General features: G+C 35.9%; 1 protein-coding gene across 1 annotated transcript; it reads left to right on the top strand.

Annotated features, from left to right (window-relative positions):
* Positions 1–170: 170 nt before the first annotated feature.
* On the top strand, positions 171–18961 carry LOC113229896 (lamin-C). Its single transcript, XM_026463585.1, has 10 exons — positions 171–637; positions 8732–8864; positions 9739–9937; positions 10917–11038; positions 12412–12552; positions 12858–13063; positions 13921–14176; positions 14350–14571; positions 15892–15981; positions 16862–18961. The coding sequence occupies exons 1-10, from the start codon at positions 207–209 to the stop codon at positions 16904–16906; spliced, it is 1845 nt and encodes a 614-aa protein (XP_026319370.1). The 5' UTR covers positions 171–206; the 3' UTR covers positions 16907–18961.
* Positions 18962–20243: the final 1282 nt, after the last annotated feature.

Here is a 20243-nt window from a genome sequence, read left to right as displayed (position 1 = left end):
GCCCCGGCGGCGTTTTAAAACTTATCTGTTAACTTACCGGTTTTTAAAATAGCAACATTTACTATGACTCAACGGTCACGAAGCTTGGGTTTGGTTGGTTGATTTGTCGAGTTTTTCTTGGAGTTGTAAGCTTGTCTCGAACGTGAGCTCGCGTGGAGTATATTTTTGTGCTACAATTTTTTCTCGTGACTTAAAAAGAATCTACAATGTCGTCAAAAGCAAAAAAGACTGTTACATCCTCTACAAATATCAGTGTTGTGTCATCGGTGCAGAGCCCACCACAATCTAGCACTCCCATCGGAAGCCGCCCGTCGAGCTCTGCCGGCCGGCCCAGCAGTCCGCTTAGCCCAACGAGACATAGCCGCCTCCAGGAGAAAGATGCCCTACAAAATCTCAACGACCGCCTTGCGGCGTATATCGACAAAGTTCGGCAGCTGGAAAGCGAGAACTCTGGGTTACGCCGTGAGATCCAAACAACACAGGAGGTCGTCACACGCGAAGTATCGAACATCAAGGGAATGTACGAACATGAATTACAGGATGCAAGAAAGTTGTTAGATGATACATCTCGCGAAAAAGCCAAGTTGGAAATTGATTTGAAGAGGTTATACGAAGAAAACGATGACCTGAAGAAACGGTGAGTTTACGTTATTTTATCAGTCGGTTTAGATAGCGATTAACTTATCATCCGAGGGTTGTTGCAAACATTGAATTTGCGGTCTTAGAAATCACGTAGATAACAAACGATTGCTTCTGGCTAACCTCTGCGGCGAGTTTACGTCATCGGCGGCAATTCTGGCGGGCACGGTGACGAGAACGCGCGGCCTCGCTTTTACGATGTCGTGACATCATAGCCATATTTAACTTGCCAGTTCTCACAAATTAACGTAATACCTATCAGCCTCGACATTTCCTACTGTATAAAGCTTTTTGACTTATCTAACACATAATACTATTTTGTAAACAAATAACTTCTAAGGAAGTGCTAAGCTTTCTTGAATTCTATGCTATTGAACATTGTTTGTAAACAAATGTGTTCCACATTATTGCACAAAGAATGTTACCTCATTGATCTGAGCCATAACTTGAGGGAAACATTTAGACATATTTTTTTTCCACAATCTGCTCTTTGAATAAATTCAGATATTAGATGAGTCAATTCTAGATTAAGAACAGAGACACCTACTTATTTTTGGAAATTACACACAACAAGTTTGAAAGTTTTACATTTCCAGCCTACACTTATTTATTTATTTTTTACTCATTACTGCATGTTTCAGCAAAACATTAATTGAAACTTAAATTAAATCTTATATTTTTACATTTTAACTAGTCACTTAGATTGCCTAAAATTTGTTTATTAATTCAAAATCTAGTCTAAGGAAATGACCTTCTTGGCAGTCTTTTTATGTCAAGGTTAAATAGACAATTTTTCTTTGCTAACACTGATCTGTAAAGCTAAATGTTGTCACCTCTACGTTATTTGCATCTACCTCACATTAAGTGGAAGAGGCAAAAGAGATTTGACAGGAGCATAGCCGGTGGAACTTCACGGTTTCTGCCTACTCTGGCGGGAGACAGGAATGATGATATGTATGTACTTCAGACTAAATTTGGAAAATCATGTTAAATAGGATTAGAACAATTGTTGTATGTTTGGGAATAAGTTTAACTTTAAATAAGTATTATTAATAAATCTCTAATTAGATTTCTTTTTATATCATAATATTTCTTAGAAAAAAATCAGCTCTCAAACATCATATAAAAATGTGTTTAGTCTAGGAATCTTGTTTCATTCCACATTATAATACCTCAAGGTTATGAGCACGAAAATTTTTTTATACTGCAATAATTGAACATTTAGTAATTATTTTTATATTTCAACTTTTATTACTGCCAACAGTATTTTATGATCATAATTATATTTTAACATACAAAAGTAATCTGATGAGTAATAATCATCCTTGACTGCTAATTAATTTCTCAAAAAAAGAAGTTGCAATAAAACTGAATTTATATGTATTAGTAATTAAAATTATAGAACATGTAAGGATTATAAGTTATCCAAAATATAATTAAATATTTTACAGTGTATTTAAGGGCAAAAGACACAGCCGTGTGTATGTCACATAATGGAGTGGGTGTAAGGATAATTAATACAAATAGATGGATAAAATGTTCACATGACTATATACATAATAAGTATTTATATTATAAAGGCAAAGTTTTTTATGTAACAATATTAGTCATTCAGGAACCAATTAGAGTATGATAACTTCGGTGGGCAAGTGATTATAACTGGGCGCTAGAGGATGAGTTCCCAGTAGGACCAATTTTGGTAAACAAAATTTTTTTAATTGGTCCTGGGCTGGGTGTTCCGAGTTTAGTGTGGTTGTCTGACAGTATAATAAAGAAAAATGGTACTAATAAGTAATTATAAGATGATAATTATACCTTGTTAGAGGTTTCTTGTCACAATATGACCTCTTAATATTTTCCCTTTCTTTACTTATACTTTGTGGGTATACCCACAAAGTGTATACACTAAATAGTAAACAACCACAAAAGTCTTTACCTATTGAATGCCACAAATCCATTTAAAGTAAACAATTAGTTATATTTTATATTTCCAAATACTTGTGACACAATAGTTTTTAAGTTTTTGTAAAATCGTTCTAACTAGACCTTGTTGTGGTTTAACAAAGCCTAGTTAAATAAATTATGGCCAAGGACAAACTCAAAGTTGACTAAAAATAAATCAACTTCTTTTTCTAAATCTTACTTGTGCCCAAGTAACATCCATAGATTTTCAATGTGCAATACTTTTTCTATAACTTCTTGACAGGAAGTTTGTACTATACCACCAATACGTACTGTGACCCTGACTTAGTTTCGCTTTCGGTAATCAATGGAAGCCACTGGCGATGGCGGCAGCCGTCACTAAGGCCGCGTATGCTATTCGCGATAATGCACACGCGATCTTGTTTACCTTAGCAGAGGCCCGTACTCAGCATTGGGACATATACGGTGTCATTTATACAGTTCTGGTTTACCTTAAGAATTCCTTTATTACACAACAATATTCGTATTTATCGCAGTTGCCGAGGCAACATAACCTGTGTTTGATATGGTTATTGACAGGTAACGCAAATGGAATGCTTTTTCATTAGCATTAATAGTCATAAGTTGACAGTGACCATGAAATGTGAACATTTAAATTGGAAATTACACTATTTATTCAGATCCCAGACATGTATGTTTCAAAGTCACCCATGACCATGGGGCCAGCAAAGAACCAGAAACGTAGATATGTAAAAAAAAGTGACATAGATTCTCAAAAAAAATAGTTTAATTTACAATAATAATTGAAAATGGTTGGAAAATGTAATTGTTACAGACATTTAGAAAATTATAAACAAACAGCAATAATTGTTAGTGATGTCGTAAACTAAATATTATGGATGACGGTATTAACGTTGTTTTTACTGAAAAAATGTCCCACCATTGTCCCACCATGACATTTGCACTTACACATAGCACTGGGTTAATTTTGATAGAGAAATACAAATTCCACATTCATTTTAAAAATGTCCATGTGAGTGTTGAATGAAGCAATAAAAAATGTAGAGTCAAATACCCTGTTGAATGTATATTTATCCTGAAGCACTCTTATCAAAACTGGTATTTGTTTCCGTTCACGCCAAATGTCTTTTAAGTAATCTTGTAAGTAAAATGTGAGCTATGTTCGAAATGTTATTAAAAATAATAATATGCCAGACAACCACACCAATTACTTGATCTCCAACTAAGGAATTCTCTGTACTATGTTTACTGAAGCAACGGATTTCACCCAGAAATCGTAAACCAGTACCAATTTAAAAAATTTGATACCCCAAATTGGTCCTACCGGTAATCGAACTCGAGACTTGATGCAGCGCCTAAAGTGCAATCCATTCTGCTACCAAAGTAATTATGAGACTTCTAAAATCTACTTGATAACTACTATCTAAAGTTTATTCTTATTTACTTTAATACATAATAACGCATACTACGAATATTATATCTACTTATTTATCATTGCTTAAGTCATTCTAGATTTCACAACGTGACGTCATGAGACCATACTTAGCCATTGACTCATTGTCTTTACAACCCTAAGGGAGCATTAACAATGGCGAGCAGCGTCGACAAAAATTCGATTATCAAAATTGTCAAGATGAATTCTAAAAGTTCGAAACTTAAACATGCTTGGAAGGCTGGTTTTGTCGGATGTTGACCCTGGCGACGCGGCCGGCATCGAAACGTTTGCCGCCCACCGCACCAAGTCGCGACCACACCGCACGTGGCGCGATTGAACAGCTATTTATACCGCTTTCTTAAAACCTTAGTGCATATCTAAACTCCTTTTTAAAAGGTTTAATTTTAGACCAAGAAATATGGTACTATAAAACAATATGCTTTTTATATATTTCGATAATTTTTATACCAATTTTAGATCATATGACGATATAATTTTTTTATTGTCGATTAACGTAGTTATGAATTAAAATAATCGATTATTATCACACGTCAACAATAACATCCACTAATATCGATATACTACAACTGATCGTTTCAATGATATATGACATTGATTTAGGTACGAAAGGCTGTGGTATGATAGCAGATGCGGCTTTAGGATGACATAACCGATATATTACTCCTGGATTATTTTTGCCATTGCAACCGTCTCTAGACATGAAACATAAGAATGTCGATGACGAAGTTTCAAGAATAAATTCTGACGTCACGCGCCATTGTGTATGTAGCTTTATGTTACAGGAACTGCTTAGCGATTCGCACCAATTGAAACTTCTAATCACGCTTTTGTTTCCCGCCATTATTTACATAGTTCGCGGGAGACGTCTTGGTCACACTTAGAGACGTGTAACGTTTGAAATCATTGTTGGATATCACTTCAATTTTGTTTTAAGTTAATGCCTTTTAGCGCTCAACTTAACAATTCTAATGGCTCGCCAAGTTTCAATAATATTTAGTCTAGACTTTCAATATAAATAATCCTACGTGCTCGGCACCCCCGCTTAAGCCTCACGCGACGCTCTCGATTATCTATCTAAATCGCACATACATATGTTTACATACACATACTCATTTGAACATACAGATATTACATGTTTTTGTTAGTCTCTTAGGTAATAGAACGAAAACTGAAATATATTTTTCGGCTATAAGTATTTGTAACATATTTAAAAAGAGCGTTATTTCATAGAAACAGCAAGAGACGATTCGTAAAATAAGTGAAAAGCGTCAATAGTTAATATAGTAATCACATATTCATTAGTACTGCCTTTAATAAATGAATTGCCACGTCGTTGGAAATAGGAACGCTAACTCGTTCACGAGGAGGCAGTTATATACAAATCCAAAGACCTAACAATGTTTAGCATCAGTTTATGACCCGTGAAAATTACTCGCGCGTGCTCATCATCGCTTCGCTGTCTCTATTTTAAAGTAATTACGTCACTGTATTAATATTTTTGACAATTTAGCCTTCAAAGACACGACATGCTGGTGCGTACTTGGGGACACCGAAATGACGTCACTTCTTAAAATTTGCCACGCCTAAATAAAAATTGTTTACCCAACTCATGTCATTATTTACAATAAACATGGTTGCCCTATCGCGTTTGAATAAAGATACGTATTTGTTATCTTTCGCTATGAAATATGTTTTCATCGCGTTCCAATTTCTTAGTTCGTTTTCAAGCGTGAATTTACCTATGGAATTAATGATTTTTTGTCTTTGACTTAACTTCAAGCAGTACATAGGAAATAAAACTATTTTTCTGGATTTAAGTCTCATGGTCAGTGACCATGTTCATTTCCTATGTGTAACAATCGCGAAAACCTAAGAACTCGATATTCAAGCAGTACGTTTTTCGAATTGTTAACCCCCTTTTATTCCCTTTTTGTGCTAATTGTCGTCGGTCACGCATTCAGTCGCTATAAAAAATAAATCGGCCAAGACCCAGATGCGGGCTCCCGCGATGAAGTCGCCGCCCTCGCTCGATACAGCGGGTATTAAATATAACCCGGCAAACGATCATGCAGTTTATTATACTCTTCCGAACATATTACGTGAGGCTCTTGTGTAACTAGTTGGTTTATCGACATTGCCCCGAGACAACTTTACGCGCGGGAACCGGATAGTGGCGTGTTTACATTAACATAAAAACATTCCGCGTGTGTCGACTGGCCGAGCCGGGGATGTTGCGCAACGGCGGGCATGAAGACGCGGCTTTATTTCCGAGGTTTACCTCATCGTGGTCATGCTATCGATTTTACAATAAGTTGACCTTCCCGTTAGGATGCCGTAAGAGGTTGTTACAAGAGTAAAAGTTTAAATTATTGTTATGATAAACTAGAGATAAGTAGTGATAGGTTTCATATAGTAACATTTTAAATAGTCCATTAAATAACTTGCTGTCTCTAGTTTCGCTTTAATAAAGTAAATGACTATGACACATTGGTTATTTAACCAATTACACATTCATAACTAGGAATTAGCATACAAAAAGTGTATACATATTTATAGAAACTTCGAAAAAGTGATTCATATAGAGTGAAAAATACCAGATGTTTGATAATAATAACAACGTACACACACCCTGTGTCGCGGGTGCCATGGACACACACATTAATTATATTGTATTTTATTCTACATTATTGAAACGTATCTAGCAAATACTTTACTACGGTAGTGTATTTAAATCAAAACTTTTGACATTTGAGGTAATAATATTACTGTTTTGTTTGTCTTTCTTTTATTTATAATTATATCGTGATTTCGTTGGGATTTTGGACTCTATATACAGTCAAAAGCACATCAAACTATTCAAATCTGGTCGAATATCGCCTTCAATGCAACGGAACAAGATCCTTCAATGTGTAGCTTGATGTGTTGCCGTCTGTACATTACTTGCAGCTTAGGTAAATGTAGTCTGCCCATTTCGAACTCTGGTAATAACTTTGACGTCAAAGAGACTGGCGTACAAAACTCTAGAAGAGTCCCGTGCTCAACGGTGTCATATTAATACAGTTGTAATAAAGACTCAAGTATATATATAAACAAATAACAAAAGCAAACAAATTTTGTTCAACACAACATACTCAAGGACTTTACTAAACTCCACTAACTCTAAAAACATCCTTATCATTCTCTATTTCCCACGCTCATTTTATGAAACGATGATTTACGAATGATTTATGAAAACTTGAAATTAAAGAATAATTTTATTGCAAGAAGTGTTATTTCATAACTATAAGAGTTATTTAGTAATAGGTTAGTACAATGTCTCATAAACCAGTTGCTGATGCTGACAATGAATGAACATGACGTTAACCCAAAAGATATCGATTATCTTTGCCCTTCCAAAAATGTAGATTTGTTGACATTTGTGCTACCACAGATGAGATCACCCGTTTTAAATAATTGTGTTTACCTTCTTCAAAAGTAGCACAGATTTCGTGTCGCGTTACGTTCACACGCAAATAGGAATACTACTAGACTACCCGACGACTCGCAAAGTTGTTTATATCAACCCCCAGAGGACCAAACTTAAAAGGGTCCATGTCAGCGAAAAAAAAATGGGGGTGCATGAGACGTCAATGGGGGTCTACGAGAATGGAATCCATTTAAGCAAGTCGTGACCAAAACAATCCACATTCCACACATTAGTATCTATGCAAATACGTAATACTTTATTATAAAACACCAATATAAATTACCTATGACGTACTTAAATATTAACTACAATTTTTTTTTAAATTTTCTCACTAACACTGTCAGCTGTCGAACTCATATTTGAAGTGAATTAATTTGAATTTGAATTGATTTTTAATTTGAAACAATATAATGTAACACATATAACATGTCGTAATAAAATTAAGTTATTCAATGCCAGGATTTTTCACCACCATGATATTCAATTATTTTTTGTAAAATTACTCAACTATAACAAAGATTGAACACTTAGAAAAAAATCCTTCGATTGGTAAAGGTACTTACTTGACTGTGTGAAGAAATTGGTTTCTCACAGAATAGATGGCTCTAAGGCAATTTGCTTCCTTCCTTAAAAACCAATACAAAGGTCTACAACAAGCACATTGAAAAATTCGTAAGGTCCACTGGTTCGTAGCGTTGCTTAGTGTTCGTCTTAATAATTATATAATAAAATCATTTGTAATTCCAAAACTATTACCGAAAACCGGTTCAATGTCTATAGATTACAATGTATAGAAATGTGCACAAAGATACGCGCTAACCCTTCTACCAAACACGTCATCTCGTGTAAGCCTTCTCCATTTCGTCGTGATTAAAGATTTTAAATGTGGTAATTGACTAAAATAATTAGGGTGAATTAACCTAATGCAATGACGTCATTTGTCACCTGAATCCTGATTAAAGAAAATGGATTTTGAAATGTAACAAGACAAGTATAAAGTAGTAACTTTAGGCGTAGGACTAAAATTTCTACGCAGACATAAGGGAAGAGCAACTGTTTCACATTTAAATCTACAAAATTAACGTTTGATGATGATGACGAAACTCAACTATCCTTGTAATGTACATTCATTTAGGGATTTTTAGAGCTACTGTCTGTCAAAAACTAGCTCATTTATTAATGTTTTAATTATTGTCGAAGTACAACATTCGTTATTTCTGTTACAGTTTGGATAAGAAGACCAAAGAAGCAGCGCAAGCGGAAAGCATGGCGCGGCACTACGAAACCCGCTTCAATGAGGAGAGCAACAAATACAACACCGCGCTTGCCGACAAGAAGAAGGCACAAGATGAAGCCAGGGTATGTTGGCTGACCATCGAATTCCGTATACAGTAAATGTTATTATCATCGTGATTTGGCTTTCCACGGCCTCGATAAGGATATCGGTCCACATAGAAAATATTTTTTTTAAAACAAGGCAACACACAATTTCGGAATTCAGACTGGCCCTCGAGAATCTTAGAGTGAGCAAACGCGATGTAATCGTTACCGTCTACATTTACACACGCGCTCGATTTTAAGCAGCGATGTAAACGCGCGACTGCATCGATACAAACGCGCGATACAATCGCATGTGTAGCGATGCAATTACGCATGTCACGAACTCGCGTTTGCATCACTGCTAAAAGACGACGTGTGCAAACCACTCTTAGTGTCCAGCTACGCGATAAAACAAACTTCACTGCTAGTCAATACTACCTTGCATGCATATACACGTTTGTAACATATACACGCTTGGGCAATCCCAAGCCATGCCATTTTTAAACATATTTTATGCTTACTATGCCAGAGAAAGCACAACCCTTGCACGCATATACAAACGCGTATGTATATTGAACAAGAAGCTCGCTCGATCAGACCTTGTGAGAAAAACCAAAGCTAAATATGGTATGGATCGCACTCAACGATGGTTAGGCACGTCTTTCTCTATTTGTCTGCCAGTTCTACATGCTGTGCGTTTTTACATTCACAACACTTTGTACATTATGGCATACTACACTTTGCAAGCTCTGTAATCCCATACCCCATGACAGTAAATACAGTAATTTTTTCAAAGGTAACTTCGATTATAAAACAAACAATGCGTTACCCAATCAAATGTGTCATGTTTAATACGGAACGTTTCTTCCTGGCAAACCGTTCAATTGTTCGTAACTTTATTTTTTGCATGCAGGAACTGGCCAAAGAACTGGAAAAATTGAAGAAAGTGTATGCTGACACCCGTAAGACCCTAGAAGAGGAGATGCTGTGCCGCATCGATATGGAGAACACTGTGCAGAGTTTGCGCGAAGAGCTGTCCTTCAAGGACCAGGTCTTCCAACAGGAGCTGCAGGAGACCCGCACCAGAAGACAAGTCGAAATTTCTGAAATCGGTCAGTACTCTTCAAAGAATATGTTCTGAAAACTTTTATGTTACTTTGTATATATTTAAAAGTTGTATATGTCTATGGGATAATTAAGAAGACTGCCTGTAACTCTCCCTGTAAATTGCTTTACGTAATTTACAACGTGACTGCCTGCAAACTATGGTGATTATGACAAATCTTCGCTTTCAAGAAGTTTACTTCATTTTTTTATAACCGGGAGGAATATTTGTATGGCCTACATTTATTTCTCTCGTGAGTTTGGGTGTAATTTGTAGTTGTCTATGTGTGTGTCCATGGCACCCGCGACACAGGGTTTCCCTAGTGCGGGGCTATGTTGAGTGTGTGCGTTATTATAAAAAAAAAAAAAATTATTGTAAAATATTGGTGATTGGACCAGTATTATATGAATGGAGTAATTTTAAATGAATACTTTACTATTAGAGAATTCTTACTGCTACAATATATTCGAAGGAAAGATATCGTACTATCCTTATCGCCCATTTTCCTGTTTCGCGCTTAGCTTACGTATCAAAATGAATTGTTATAAAATTAGAACAGGATGGGAAAAGACCTATTCAAACATCCACTTTACGAAAAGTGACTGTCAACATCTATAAATCTATTGCCCATGCAATATTAAGGGTGCAACCTACAGGAGTTAACCTGAGAAATTGCTCGGATGTGCTCCCGACCATCACTGGACCTCGTAATCACTAAGGAAACTATTTTAATTAGCAAAAATACATTATAATTTTTTTAAAACTCACTATGTTTCTGTACACAGAACTTTAGTGAAATTTTTCAGTTCAGTAGCAAGTGCCATAGACAATAAAATTTTGATTCAAAACTAAAAAGAGCGCCTTTGTCATGGTTATGAAATTATAATTGAAAGTACAGGAGTAAAAAAATATGTTAAAAAAATATACAGTCAAATTGAAAACCTCCTCTTTTTTAAAGTCGATTAAAATCAACACTGTCTTCGCAGATGGTCGCCTGGCTCAGCAATATGAAGCCAAGCTCCAGCAGAGTCTACAAGAGCTCCGTGAACAGCAGGAAGCAAACATCAAAGCAAATCGTGATGAGATTGAAGCCCTCTATGAGAATAAGGTATAGCTATATTTACTCTTTTTCTCGTTCACTGATAGATTTCCGAGTGTGAATTGTTCAATTTAACTAGAACTTGTATTCTAAGTGATTTGGCACTGAGTAGAGTTTTTTAAGGTTATGTAGGAATGTATATTTCCCAACTGTAATAGTACATTTACAGAACATATTTTTAATTAAATTTAACATTTATAATTAAAAATAAAAATGTCATATTTCTTATACGATATTAACATAGATACATGCATAAATTCACGCCCTAACCCCTCAGGAGGGGTAGGCATAGCCCACGGAAAGTCACTTTGCTCTATCCTGACACATCTCTCGAGCCTCACATATATCAACTACCCTTTTCATACAACTTCTTTTATTCTTGTCAATTCGGATCCCAGCCTTTTTGAGGACATCACTGATCTGATCTATGTAAGTCCTTCTGGGACATTCTCTTAAAACCCTTCCATCCACATTCGCATCATAAACCTGTTTGGTAATTCTTCTTACATCCATCCGCTCTACATGCCCAAACCACCTTAACATTCCTTTCTCTATTCTAGTCACTACATCCGCTTTCAAGCCACATCTTTCACGTATTATTGTACAAATAATATCTTCACTCTATCACTCAATTTTATTCCACAAATTTTCCTCAACAATCTCATTTTAACTGCATTAATTCTACTTTCATGCTTCTTCTGCCATACCCAACTCTCACCACCAAACGTCAGTGTGGGAACCAGCAAAGCACATGTGTGTTTTTGGATAAGATGTTGCTCCCCATTACACCATTTATGGCTCCATTTACTCTGTTTCCCTTTCGTACCCTTCTTTCAATGTCCTCATCAAACTTTCCATCTCTTGTAAACACACTACCCAGATACACAAACTCATTCACTTGATCAATATTCGTACCTTGTATTTTAATCTTGCATACCGTCACGTTCTCATTTGTTTCAAAAACCATCACTACAGTGATTTCAGTGCGCGTATCAAATGGCTCCCCACTCCGAATGCGGACAACATAAGCCTTCTCCAGATCCACAAATGCACAAAACACTTTCTGGTGCTTTGCCAGAAACTTCTCCGTAATGCACCTTAAGGAGAAGACTTGGTCCGTACATCCCATTCCCTTCCTAAATCCCGCTTGTACATCCCATATTTTCTCATTCGTCTCTTTCAAAACTATGGCATTAAAATACAAATAATTCAAAATTATCTATTATTTGTATAGATGTGCTCAGAATAATTTATTATTGTTCGCTGGAGATGCGCGATTGATATCTATGTGACACAAAATAAAATTCTAACCGTTATTATATCTTTTTTAAAGCGAACACCAAAGTTTGAATGTAATTAATATTAACCTTTATATTCAACAGATGAAGAATCTGCACGCGGCGGCAAATCGTCACAACAGCGCGGCCACAGTGGCGGTGGAGGAGCTGCGCACCATGCGCACGCGCATTGACACCCTCAACACGCAACTCAATGACCTAGAGAATAAGAACGCCGCGCTCAATGTAAATAGTATCTTATTATTTTTGCTTTAGAACCATCGGCGCATTACATATCCATTACCATAGACAGTTATTAAATATATAAAGATTAAATCTAGGAAATGGACAACAGTGTCCCTTGTGTGTAATCTTACGGCGACATCCCACTTGCCAACGAGACTGAAACTGAAATTTTTTTAACTTTTTTAAAGATCTCTAGGGAACTTTATAAAGCCATCAGATATATTATAGATAGATGTGCCTAGCAAGTTTTTACAATAAAGTGAAATATTGAATGTAAACAGTAACATTTTCTTCCATCTGAACAGAACCGCTGTCGTGAACTCGAGCGTCAACTGGAGTCCGAGCGCGCTCGCCACGCCGAAGACTTGGCCTCGTTGGAACAGGAGCTTGCGCGTCTCCGAGACGAAATGGCCTCGCAGCTTCGTGAATATGCCACACTTATGGATATCAAGATTTCACTTGACCATGAGATCGCTACCTACCGCGCGCTTCTTGAGGGTGAAGAAGACAGGTAATCTGTTAACTTCTATCGTTATGGTACTTTTTAAGAATCTTCAATGTGCGGTAAGAATAGTATTGTGTTTCAGAGCATTTGAATATTTTTTTGGAATATATTAATATCAAGTGACGAGACGAACAAGTCGTGCGGCTAATGGTACACGCCAGTCCATAACAGTTGCAGTGCCACTCGGAGCTTTTAATCGCAAGAGCTAAGGGGCACTGCCACTGCGCCCGTCACCCTGAAGCGTAAGTTGACAAGTCTCATGTGCCTGTATTTCACCAGCACCCTTACCCTTCAAAACCGGAACACAGTAATGCTGACATTACTGCTTGGCGGCAGAAATAGGTAAGGTGGCAGTGCTACCTTTGACGAACTCTTTCACAAAGAACTCTACTGCTATTATATGTAACGTAAACAACATTATTATCGAGCATTCTTTCGCTAGTTAGTTCGCTAGCTTGTAAAACAATCTTCTGTATACTACAAAGTAATGTTCTTTTTACATTTATACTCTCGTTGAGTTACAATACTAGAAATGCTCGTTAACTCGTCGTTAGCAGTAAAGCTCCTTGTGACAGAATTCGTCCAGGTGAGTACTGCCCCCTTACCTATTTCTACCGCCAAGCAGTAATGTGAGCATTGGTGCATTCCGATTTTGAAAGGCACCAGCACCCTTAGCATTATTCTCATGTGACATTACAGGCACATGTGACTTGTCAACTTATGTCTCAGGGTAACGGGCGCAGTAGCAGTGCAACTATTATGGACAAGCGTGTTGCTTACCATCAGGCGCACGACTTGTTCGTCCCATCACTTGATATTATAAAAAAAAGACAAAACTGACTTTGTCATTGGTCTCCTGACAGGCTGAACCTGACTTCCCAATCTCCTGGACGTTCGGAGTCCCGCGCCTCAGCAACCGCTTCAGGCAGCGCGGGCCGTATCACGCCGGGTCGTCGCGCAACGCCCCTCCGCGCCGCCCGTAAACGCACCTTGCTCGACGAGAGCGAGGAGCGCAGCCTCAGCGACTATAGCGTCACCTCCAGTGCTAAGGGAGACCTCGAAGTGGCCGAGGCATGCCCCGAAGGCTCCTTCGTTAAAATCCGCAACAAGGGCAAGAAGGTAAGCACGAAGCAACGCAAGAAGTAAATAGTTTAGTAACACTTGAGAAAGTGCCAACTATTACCGTTAGTTCGGGTCATGATTTTTTAAAAACCTCTCGGACTACATAAAACTTGAAAGTTATTTATTGCATTACAAAATTGATGTATATGACACTTTTTACCTACACACAGGAATTAAGCCTGGGAGGCTTCCAAATTCTTCGCAAAGCTGGCGATCAGGAGACAATCTTCAAGTTCCACCGTACCGTGAAATTGGAACCAGGCGCGATCACCACAGTGTGGTCCGCCGATGTGGGTGCTGACCACGACCCCCCTACTAGCATCGTCATGAAAGGGCAGAAGTGGTTCGTTGGCGATAACTTCACCACTACACTGCTTAACAACGACGGAGAGGTACGTATATATTGGCTAAATGTACCTTTGTTGTCTAGCTTGAAAAGTCCCCTTGCTGGGTAAAGGCTTCTGTATCTTCCTCTATGACGCTCCTGGCTCATCAAACTTATCCAATTATGTTATCTATACATTTTTGCCAACTCTTAAAACGAATTATTTATTTATTGTTTTAAAAATTACTTTTTCTTATCGAGTTCTTAGGTTTTCGCGATTTTTGCACATAAGAAATGAAACTATTTTTCCGGATTTAAATCGCGTATATTTGTTTGTTTTTCAAACAAACCAACGTTTCAGGCCCTTTATAGATCCCTTTAAACCGGTTACTTTTTCTTCTGTACCGCATTAAGTAGAGTTCCGTTAGGTTATGACTGCTTGCTTGATAGCGCTATTCAAATTTTACGGAAATAGGCGAATATGATTATTTAAAAACTCTTTCTTCCTTCCCATAAAACATGCCTAAAAATATTAATGATATAAGATTAATAATTAATTGATGAACAAATTCGGTTCGATTGATATGTTACATTTTCAATAAAAACTTCAGAGCGTGACTTACCCAATATTAACTTTTTTAAAGTGTTAAGGTAAACTTTTAATAGCCAAAGTGATAGGTGAGAAAATTATATCTAATATATTAGAATATATATATATATATATAGGTTAACAATGCAATATCATAATAATATCAAGAAAATTTATACCTAACGCAGCAAACTTTACATTGTCTTAAAATCATGACTTGAAGAAATAATTTAAAATGAAATAGATTCACAGTACAATCGTCAACTTCCGTAAAACTCGAATAGCAGGACTTGAAAAAATAATATTGACAATATTTGTCATGGTGTCATTCAAAATTCAAACCAAATACTGTCGTAACTTAAGATTGTGGAATTGAGAAAACACATTATCGTATTGCGAATAATGTGATTATTTTTATTAATACTTAATTATCTATTTATAAATGAGAATATATGTATAATATATTAGTTTCATTTACTTTTTTTATTGTTTTCAAATCGTATGTACAAGTTTAAAAACGGTGAGTTCATTAGAACTATGAATTTAGTAGCATACGAGTTTATCAATTTATTAAATTTAAAAAATCACTCATGAGTAACTATTTTTTTCTTAATATCGTATATTTTCTTGTATTCCTCACCCGATATTTTTATAGAGGTTTTAAATTCAATTTACGTGAATTGACTGTCATATATGTATATACCTTGGCACGAAACCTATAACTAGAGGTTATAATGTATTTTTTTAGTGAATAATTACGGAAGGATTAAAATCTTAACATATTTGTTTTAATTTTAGGAGGTGGCCGTGTCGGAGCGTCAGAGACGGCAGGTCAGCACCAGCGCACAACGACACCGCGAACTTTCACACAAGTACCCGCGCCGTGAGGTATGTACTTTTTATCTGATCGTGGAGGTGGCAAAATAAAGCCATAACGTGTGTAGTTCTATTGTATGAGTTACGAACTTAAGACCTTATATTAAATTTCTGTAGGTGAGAAGTAAAAAACGTTAAGTGCCATACATTATTTTTTTGCTACAGATTATTTTAAAAAGAATGTGGCGGCACTTAATTTAGGTATTTAAAATCAACCTCATATAAAAAAACACGACGACAGGACTTGATGTCATTTATTTACCTTTGAATGATTTTTAGCATTCTAAAGCAAAGTTTGCAATTACATTTAAATTCGTAATATCTCTCAACTACAGTTTTAATCGGTTTTAAATAAATCTTCCTTGTGTTAAAACAAGATTGCATGCGAGGATGAGACCTTCTTTTTATTGTCTGTCTTTTTTTTGAAGACGGAGTAAAATGACTTGCAGTGAAATTTTAACAAGAACAGGCGGATTTGATTATCTATATTGAATTAAAATGTCAAACTTTAAAACATGTCTCCTTTTTGTGTTTTTAATGGACATAGTTATATTTATAACTATGTCCATTAAACGCAACTGTAAGCAGCGTGCGTATGTGTGAACTAAAATTTACAATTCAAATTAACTTATGCCCAACAGTTGTACGAAAAATGGGCCAATGATGATTCGAATGAAACAGGTTTGGCTATTTATTCGACATTCGATAGACTATTTATTATTACTTGCAAGCGGGCAACACTAGTGCAAAGAACTGTATTTTACTCCATCTTCAAAAAAGACATACTATAGCATTGAAATATGAAATACTTCAACAGGTCTCGATTAGGCCAAAAAAATCAATAACATGTATTTACCTAAATAACTAAAAATAAATATTATTGATTCCACAGCTTGGCGAAATCCGCGAAGGTGAAGAGAATTGCCGCATCATGTAGAGCGTGGTACATCTCACTCGGTACCTCCCGCTTCACTCCGTCGGAGCTCTCACTCTGCCCCATGGGCAACATACCTCCCACCCTACTAGTGTTACATGTGTATCATTCATGATCAATACAGAGTTCTAATTCAGTATAACTTCCCCGTATTAGTCATATATTGTTAACTTAAGGTTCGATCATGGGAAAAGTTATAGTGAATATACCTAACGACCGACTGTTAAAGTACGTCTAATACGTGTTTACAAAATAAATGTAACTTGATGCATACCACGAGGTGTTTAAATAAATCTGTAGTGTAATAATTAGCGAAAAGTGGTCTCACTGTGTGCTGTTATAGTCGAAATTCATTCTGTATTGATCACGAGATATCGTTTAGCAAAGCCTAATATTATGCAATTTAAACAACAAAATCTGAATTAATAAAAAGTTATGGGAGATACTTTGTTACAATGTCGTTAATGATCGACTATATATATTTTTACAATAGTAAATAAGTACCATGATGCCTTCAACAGAGATATCTTGCAAAATGATCATGTGTGAAACTAGCTATGTATTTATATGGTGTGGTATGCTTCAGTATTTTTAATCGAATGTTATTTTTTTCCTTGAGAATTCACTTATAATTTATCTGAAAAACTGCGCCATGAAGATAGTCACTGATGGCGTGGATGCTACTTCTTTTTTTAAATGAAACAAAATAATTACACGTTAAAATGTAAGCTCAAAACAAGAATACCGTGTTCTTATCATATCGATGGCATATATTAGTGCGGTCCAGAACTTAGTAAGGCTTTAGTTTCGTCCTCGTATAATACCGCTGAGACATCTGACAGTACGTGCATTCCTACGTACTCTCTCAAATTTGTAGCCACATACAGTAATAGTTAGTTAAGTAGTAGTAGAGCCTCCTTGTGAAAGAGTTCGTCCATGGAAGCACTGCCACCTGAACTATTTCTGCCGCCAAGTAGTAATGTGAGCATTATTGCGTTCCAGTTTTGAAGGGTTGGGGTGCTGGTGAAATTACAGGCACATGGGACTTGTCAACTTATGTCTCAGGGTGATGGCGCAGTTGCAATGCCCCTCCGGTCTTTGCGGTATAAAACTACAAGTGGCACTGCAACTGTTCTGAAAAGGCGTGTCGCTCAACACCAGGCTCACGACTTGTTCGTCCCGTCACTTGGTATTATAAAAAAAATGTTTTATTTACAGACTTCACATATTTACAATTATAATACTAGATGCTGTTATAAACAACTTAGTTAGAGTGATAAGTTGACACAGTTGTTTAGTCATTTTCTCTTTATACCTTGTATATGAGTGTAGTCATTTTGAGCTTTCATTTTATTATTTATCGTATTATGAAATGAAAGTGTAAGAGGTAGTTTTCAATCCATCACTTATTTAGTAATTTGTTAGATACAATTTTCGTCTCACTGCCAAACGCGGCTTACCCTTTACGCACCACTGTGAACAAAGTACAAAACATTTTCGTTCACATTAAGGTAAGTATAGATTTATTGAATTTTTAATATAAGCTCCCACCACTAATGTTGCACTAGATGGTAAGTGATTTTTTATCGATAATCATTAATACATCCACTTAACATCTGGAGTAGATAAAATCTACTAAATAATCGTATTGTTAGTACATCTGACTAGAGAAATCATTGTGTTTAGGTTAAGTTTCAGTTTGACAACTACTTCTAGTTGTCAGGTTAGTGTAAGTCCACTTTTCATTTCTCGAATGTTTTTCGAGAAACAGGTGCAAGTCTCAAATGATGTGCGTTTACAGCAAACAATACTAGACTGCATTTATTACATTGAATTTTGTTTAATATAGTTTTATACTTGGTTTATAGTAGAACATTAAAAAGTATAACTATAATATGTATTCAAAATATACTAAAGGTAATTCACATGTCGTAGGTATCTTTCTGTTATTTTATATTGATCACTAAGAGGATTGAATCTGATTTTAATTTTCCATTTTTTTATTTTACACAATGTAAAGGCGGTTAATCATGAAAATTTTAATTTGGACCCAGTTATTTCTTCCATATGTAAAGTGAATACTTATTACGTAAAATAAATAGTATATTTAGGTTTATTTGTCCTTTTATTCAATTCCTTTCTCAAGAATAAGTTACATACGTAGTTAGATAGTGCTAACAACATACCATTAAACTGGCAGCAGCCTCGTGGTGTTTGATTTAGTTCACCGTAATAAAGGATGTATACGCATGTACTGAGGGGCCACGTGGTCCATTTGCATAATACAGTACTGCAAATAGTATTATAAACACCAATTTTGTAAAGAAAGAACAGTACTAATGTCTATCAAACCTCAAGGGACCTACGAAATCTGAGGCAAAAAATTTCACACTGTTATGTTCAGAATTTTACTAGATATCTGTGGCTTGTTACAGGAAGTGCCTAAGTACCTATTACTTTGACGTACTTGTTGTTTGAAGCTACAGATATACTTAAATATTTTTACGTTATAATTCTAACAGAACATTGTTTACACTTACACTGTCAACCACGCCACGTGCCAATCATTGGAATAAATAATGAAACCATTTTATTTTTCTACCAATTTTACTAAAAGATATATGGAATTTTATAAAGAACACAAACAGGACACGCTTTGGAACAGTCATAATTTAATTGTGATCTCCCAGTTCGCACGGGTTATAACATGGTTATAAATCATTTGTGAAATAAAAACTATAAGATTAAAAATACTTTTTTCTTCTACGTTTTTCAATCGATGGAATGTTTAATTACATAAAACGTTTTCGATTAAATATTTAGCAGAAAATTATTAAGAATAACCCCATGAGGTTAATGCAGTGAGCACCACGACAAAATATTTACAAATTAAAAAATAAACTATTTAAATTGTTTTTAGTAACAAATAACTACATTGTATTTATTACTAAAATACGATACGCATCCGGTTGTGATGATGGTGGCGAAGTGATGCATAAAGTTGGAAGACCACAGAAACAGTCGCTTCACGCCCAATGACGTGGATGTCCTCAAGAATCAATTATAAGCTTGATAAAAAATATACAATTTATAAATTACTATTCGATTTTGGGAAGTTTCAAATCTGCACCATCTTCGGTTTATTCGTCGGTATGATACCGGAGATAATGAAATGAGGAGAATGATGTTACGGTGTGAAGGCCAACAGAAGAAAAATATAGTCACCCGAAAGCTATATGCAAGAAACCTTTGCTGTGTATCTCCTTGACATTATGAAGTGTTATAAATAGTATGTAGGGGAAGGTCGGGCAAAATGGATACCTTAAGGTATTTAAGGTTA

The sequence above is a fragment of the Hyposmocoma kahamanoa genome, unplaced genomic scaffold (assembly GCF_003589595.1).
Source record: "Hyposmocoma kahamanoa isolate Upper Pololo Valley unplaced genomic scaffold, ASM358959v1 63, whole genome shotgun sequence".
Classification (NCBI taxonomy): Eukaryota; Metazoa; Arthropoda; class Insecta; order Lepidoptera; family Cosmopterigidae; genus Hyposmocoma; species Hyposmocoma kahamanoa.
This window is presented reverse-complemented; position numbering and strand designations above follow the sequence as displayed.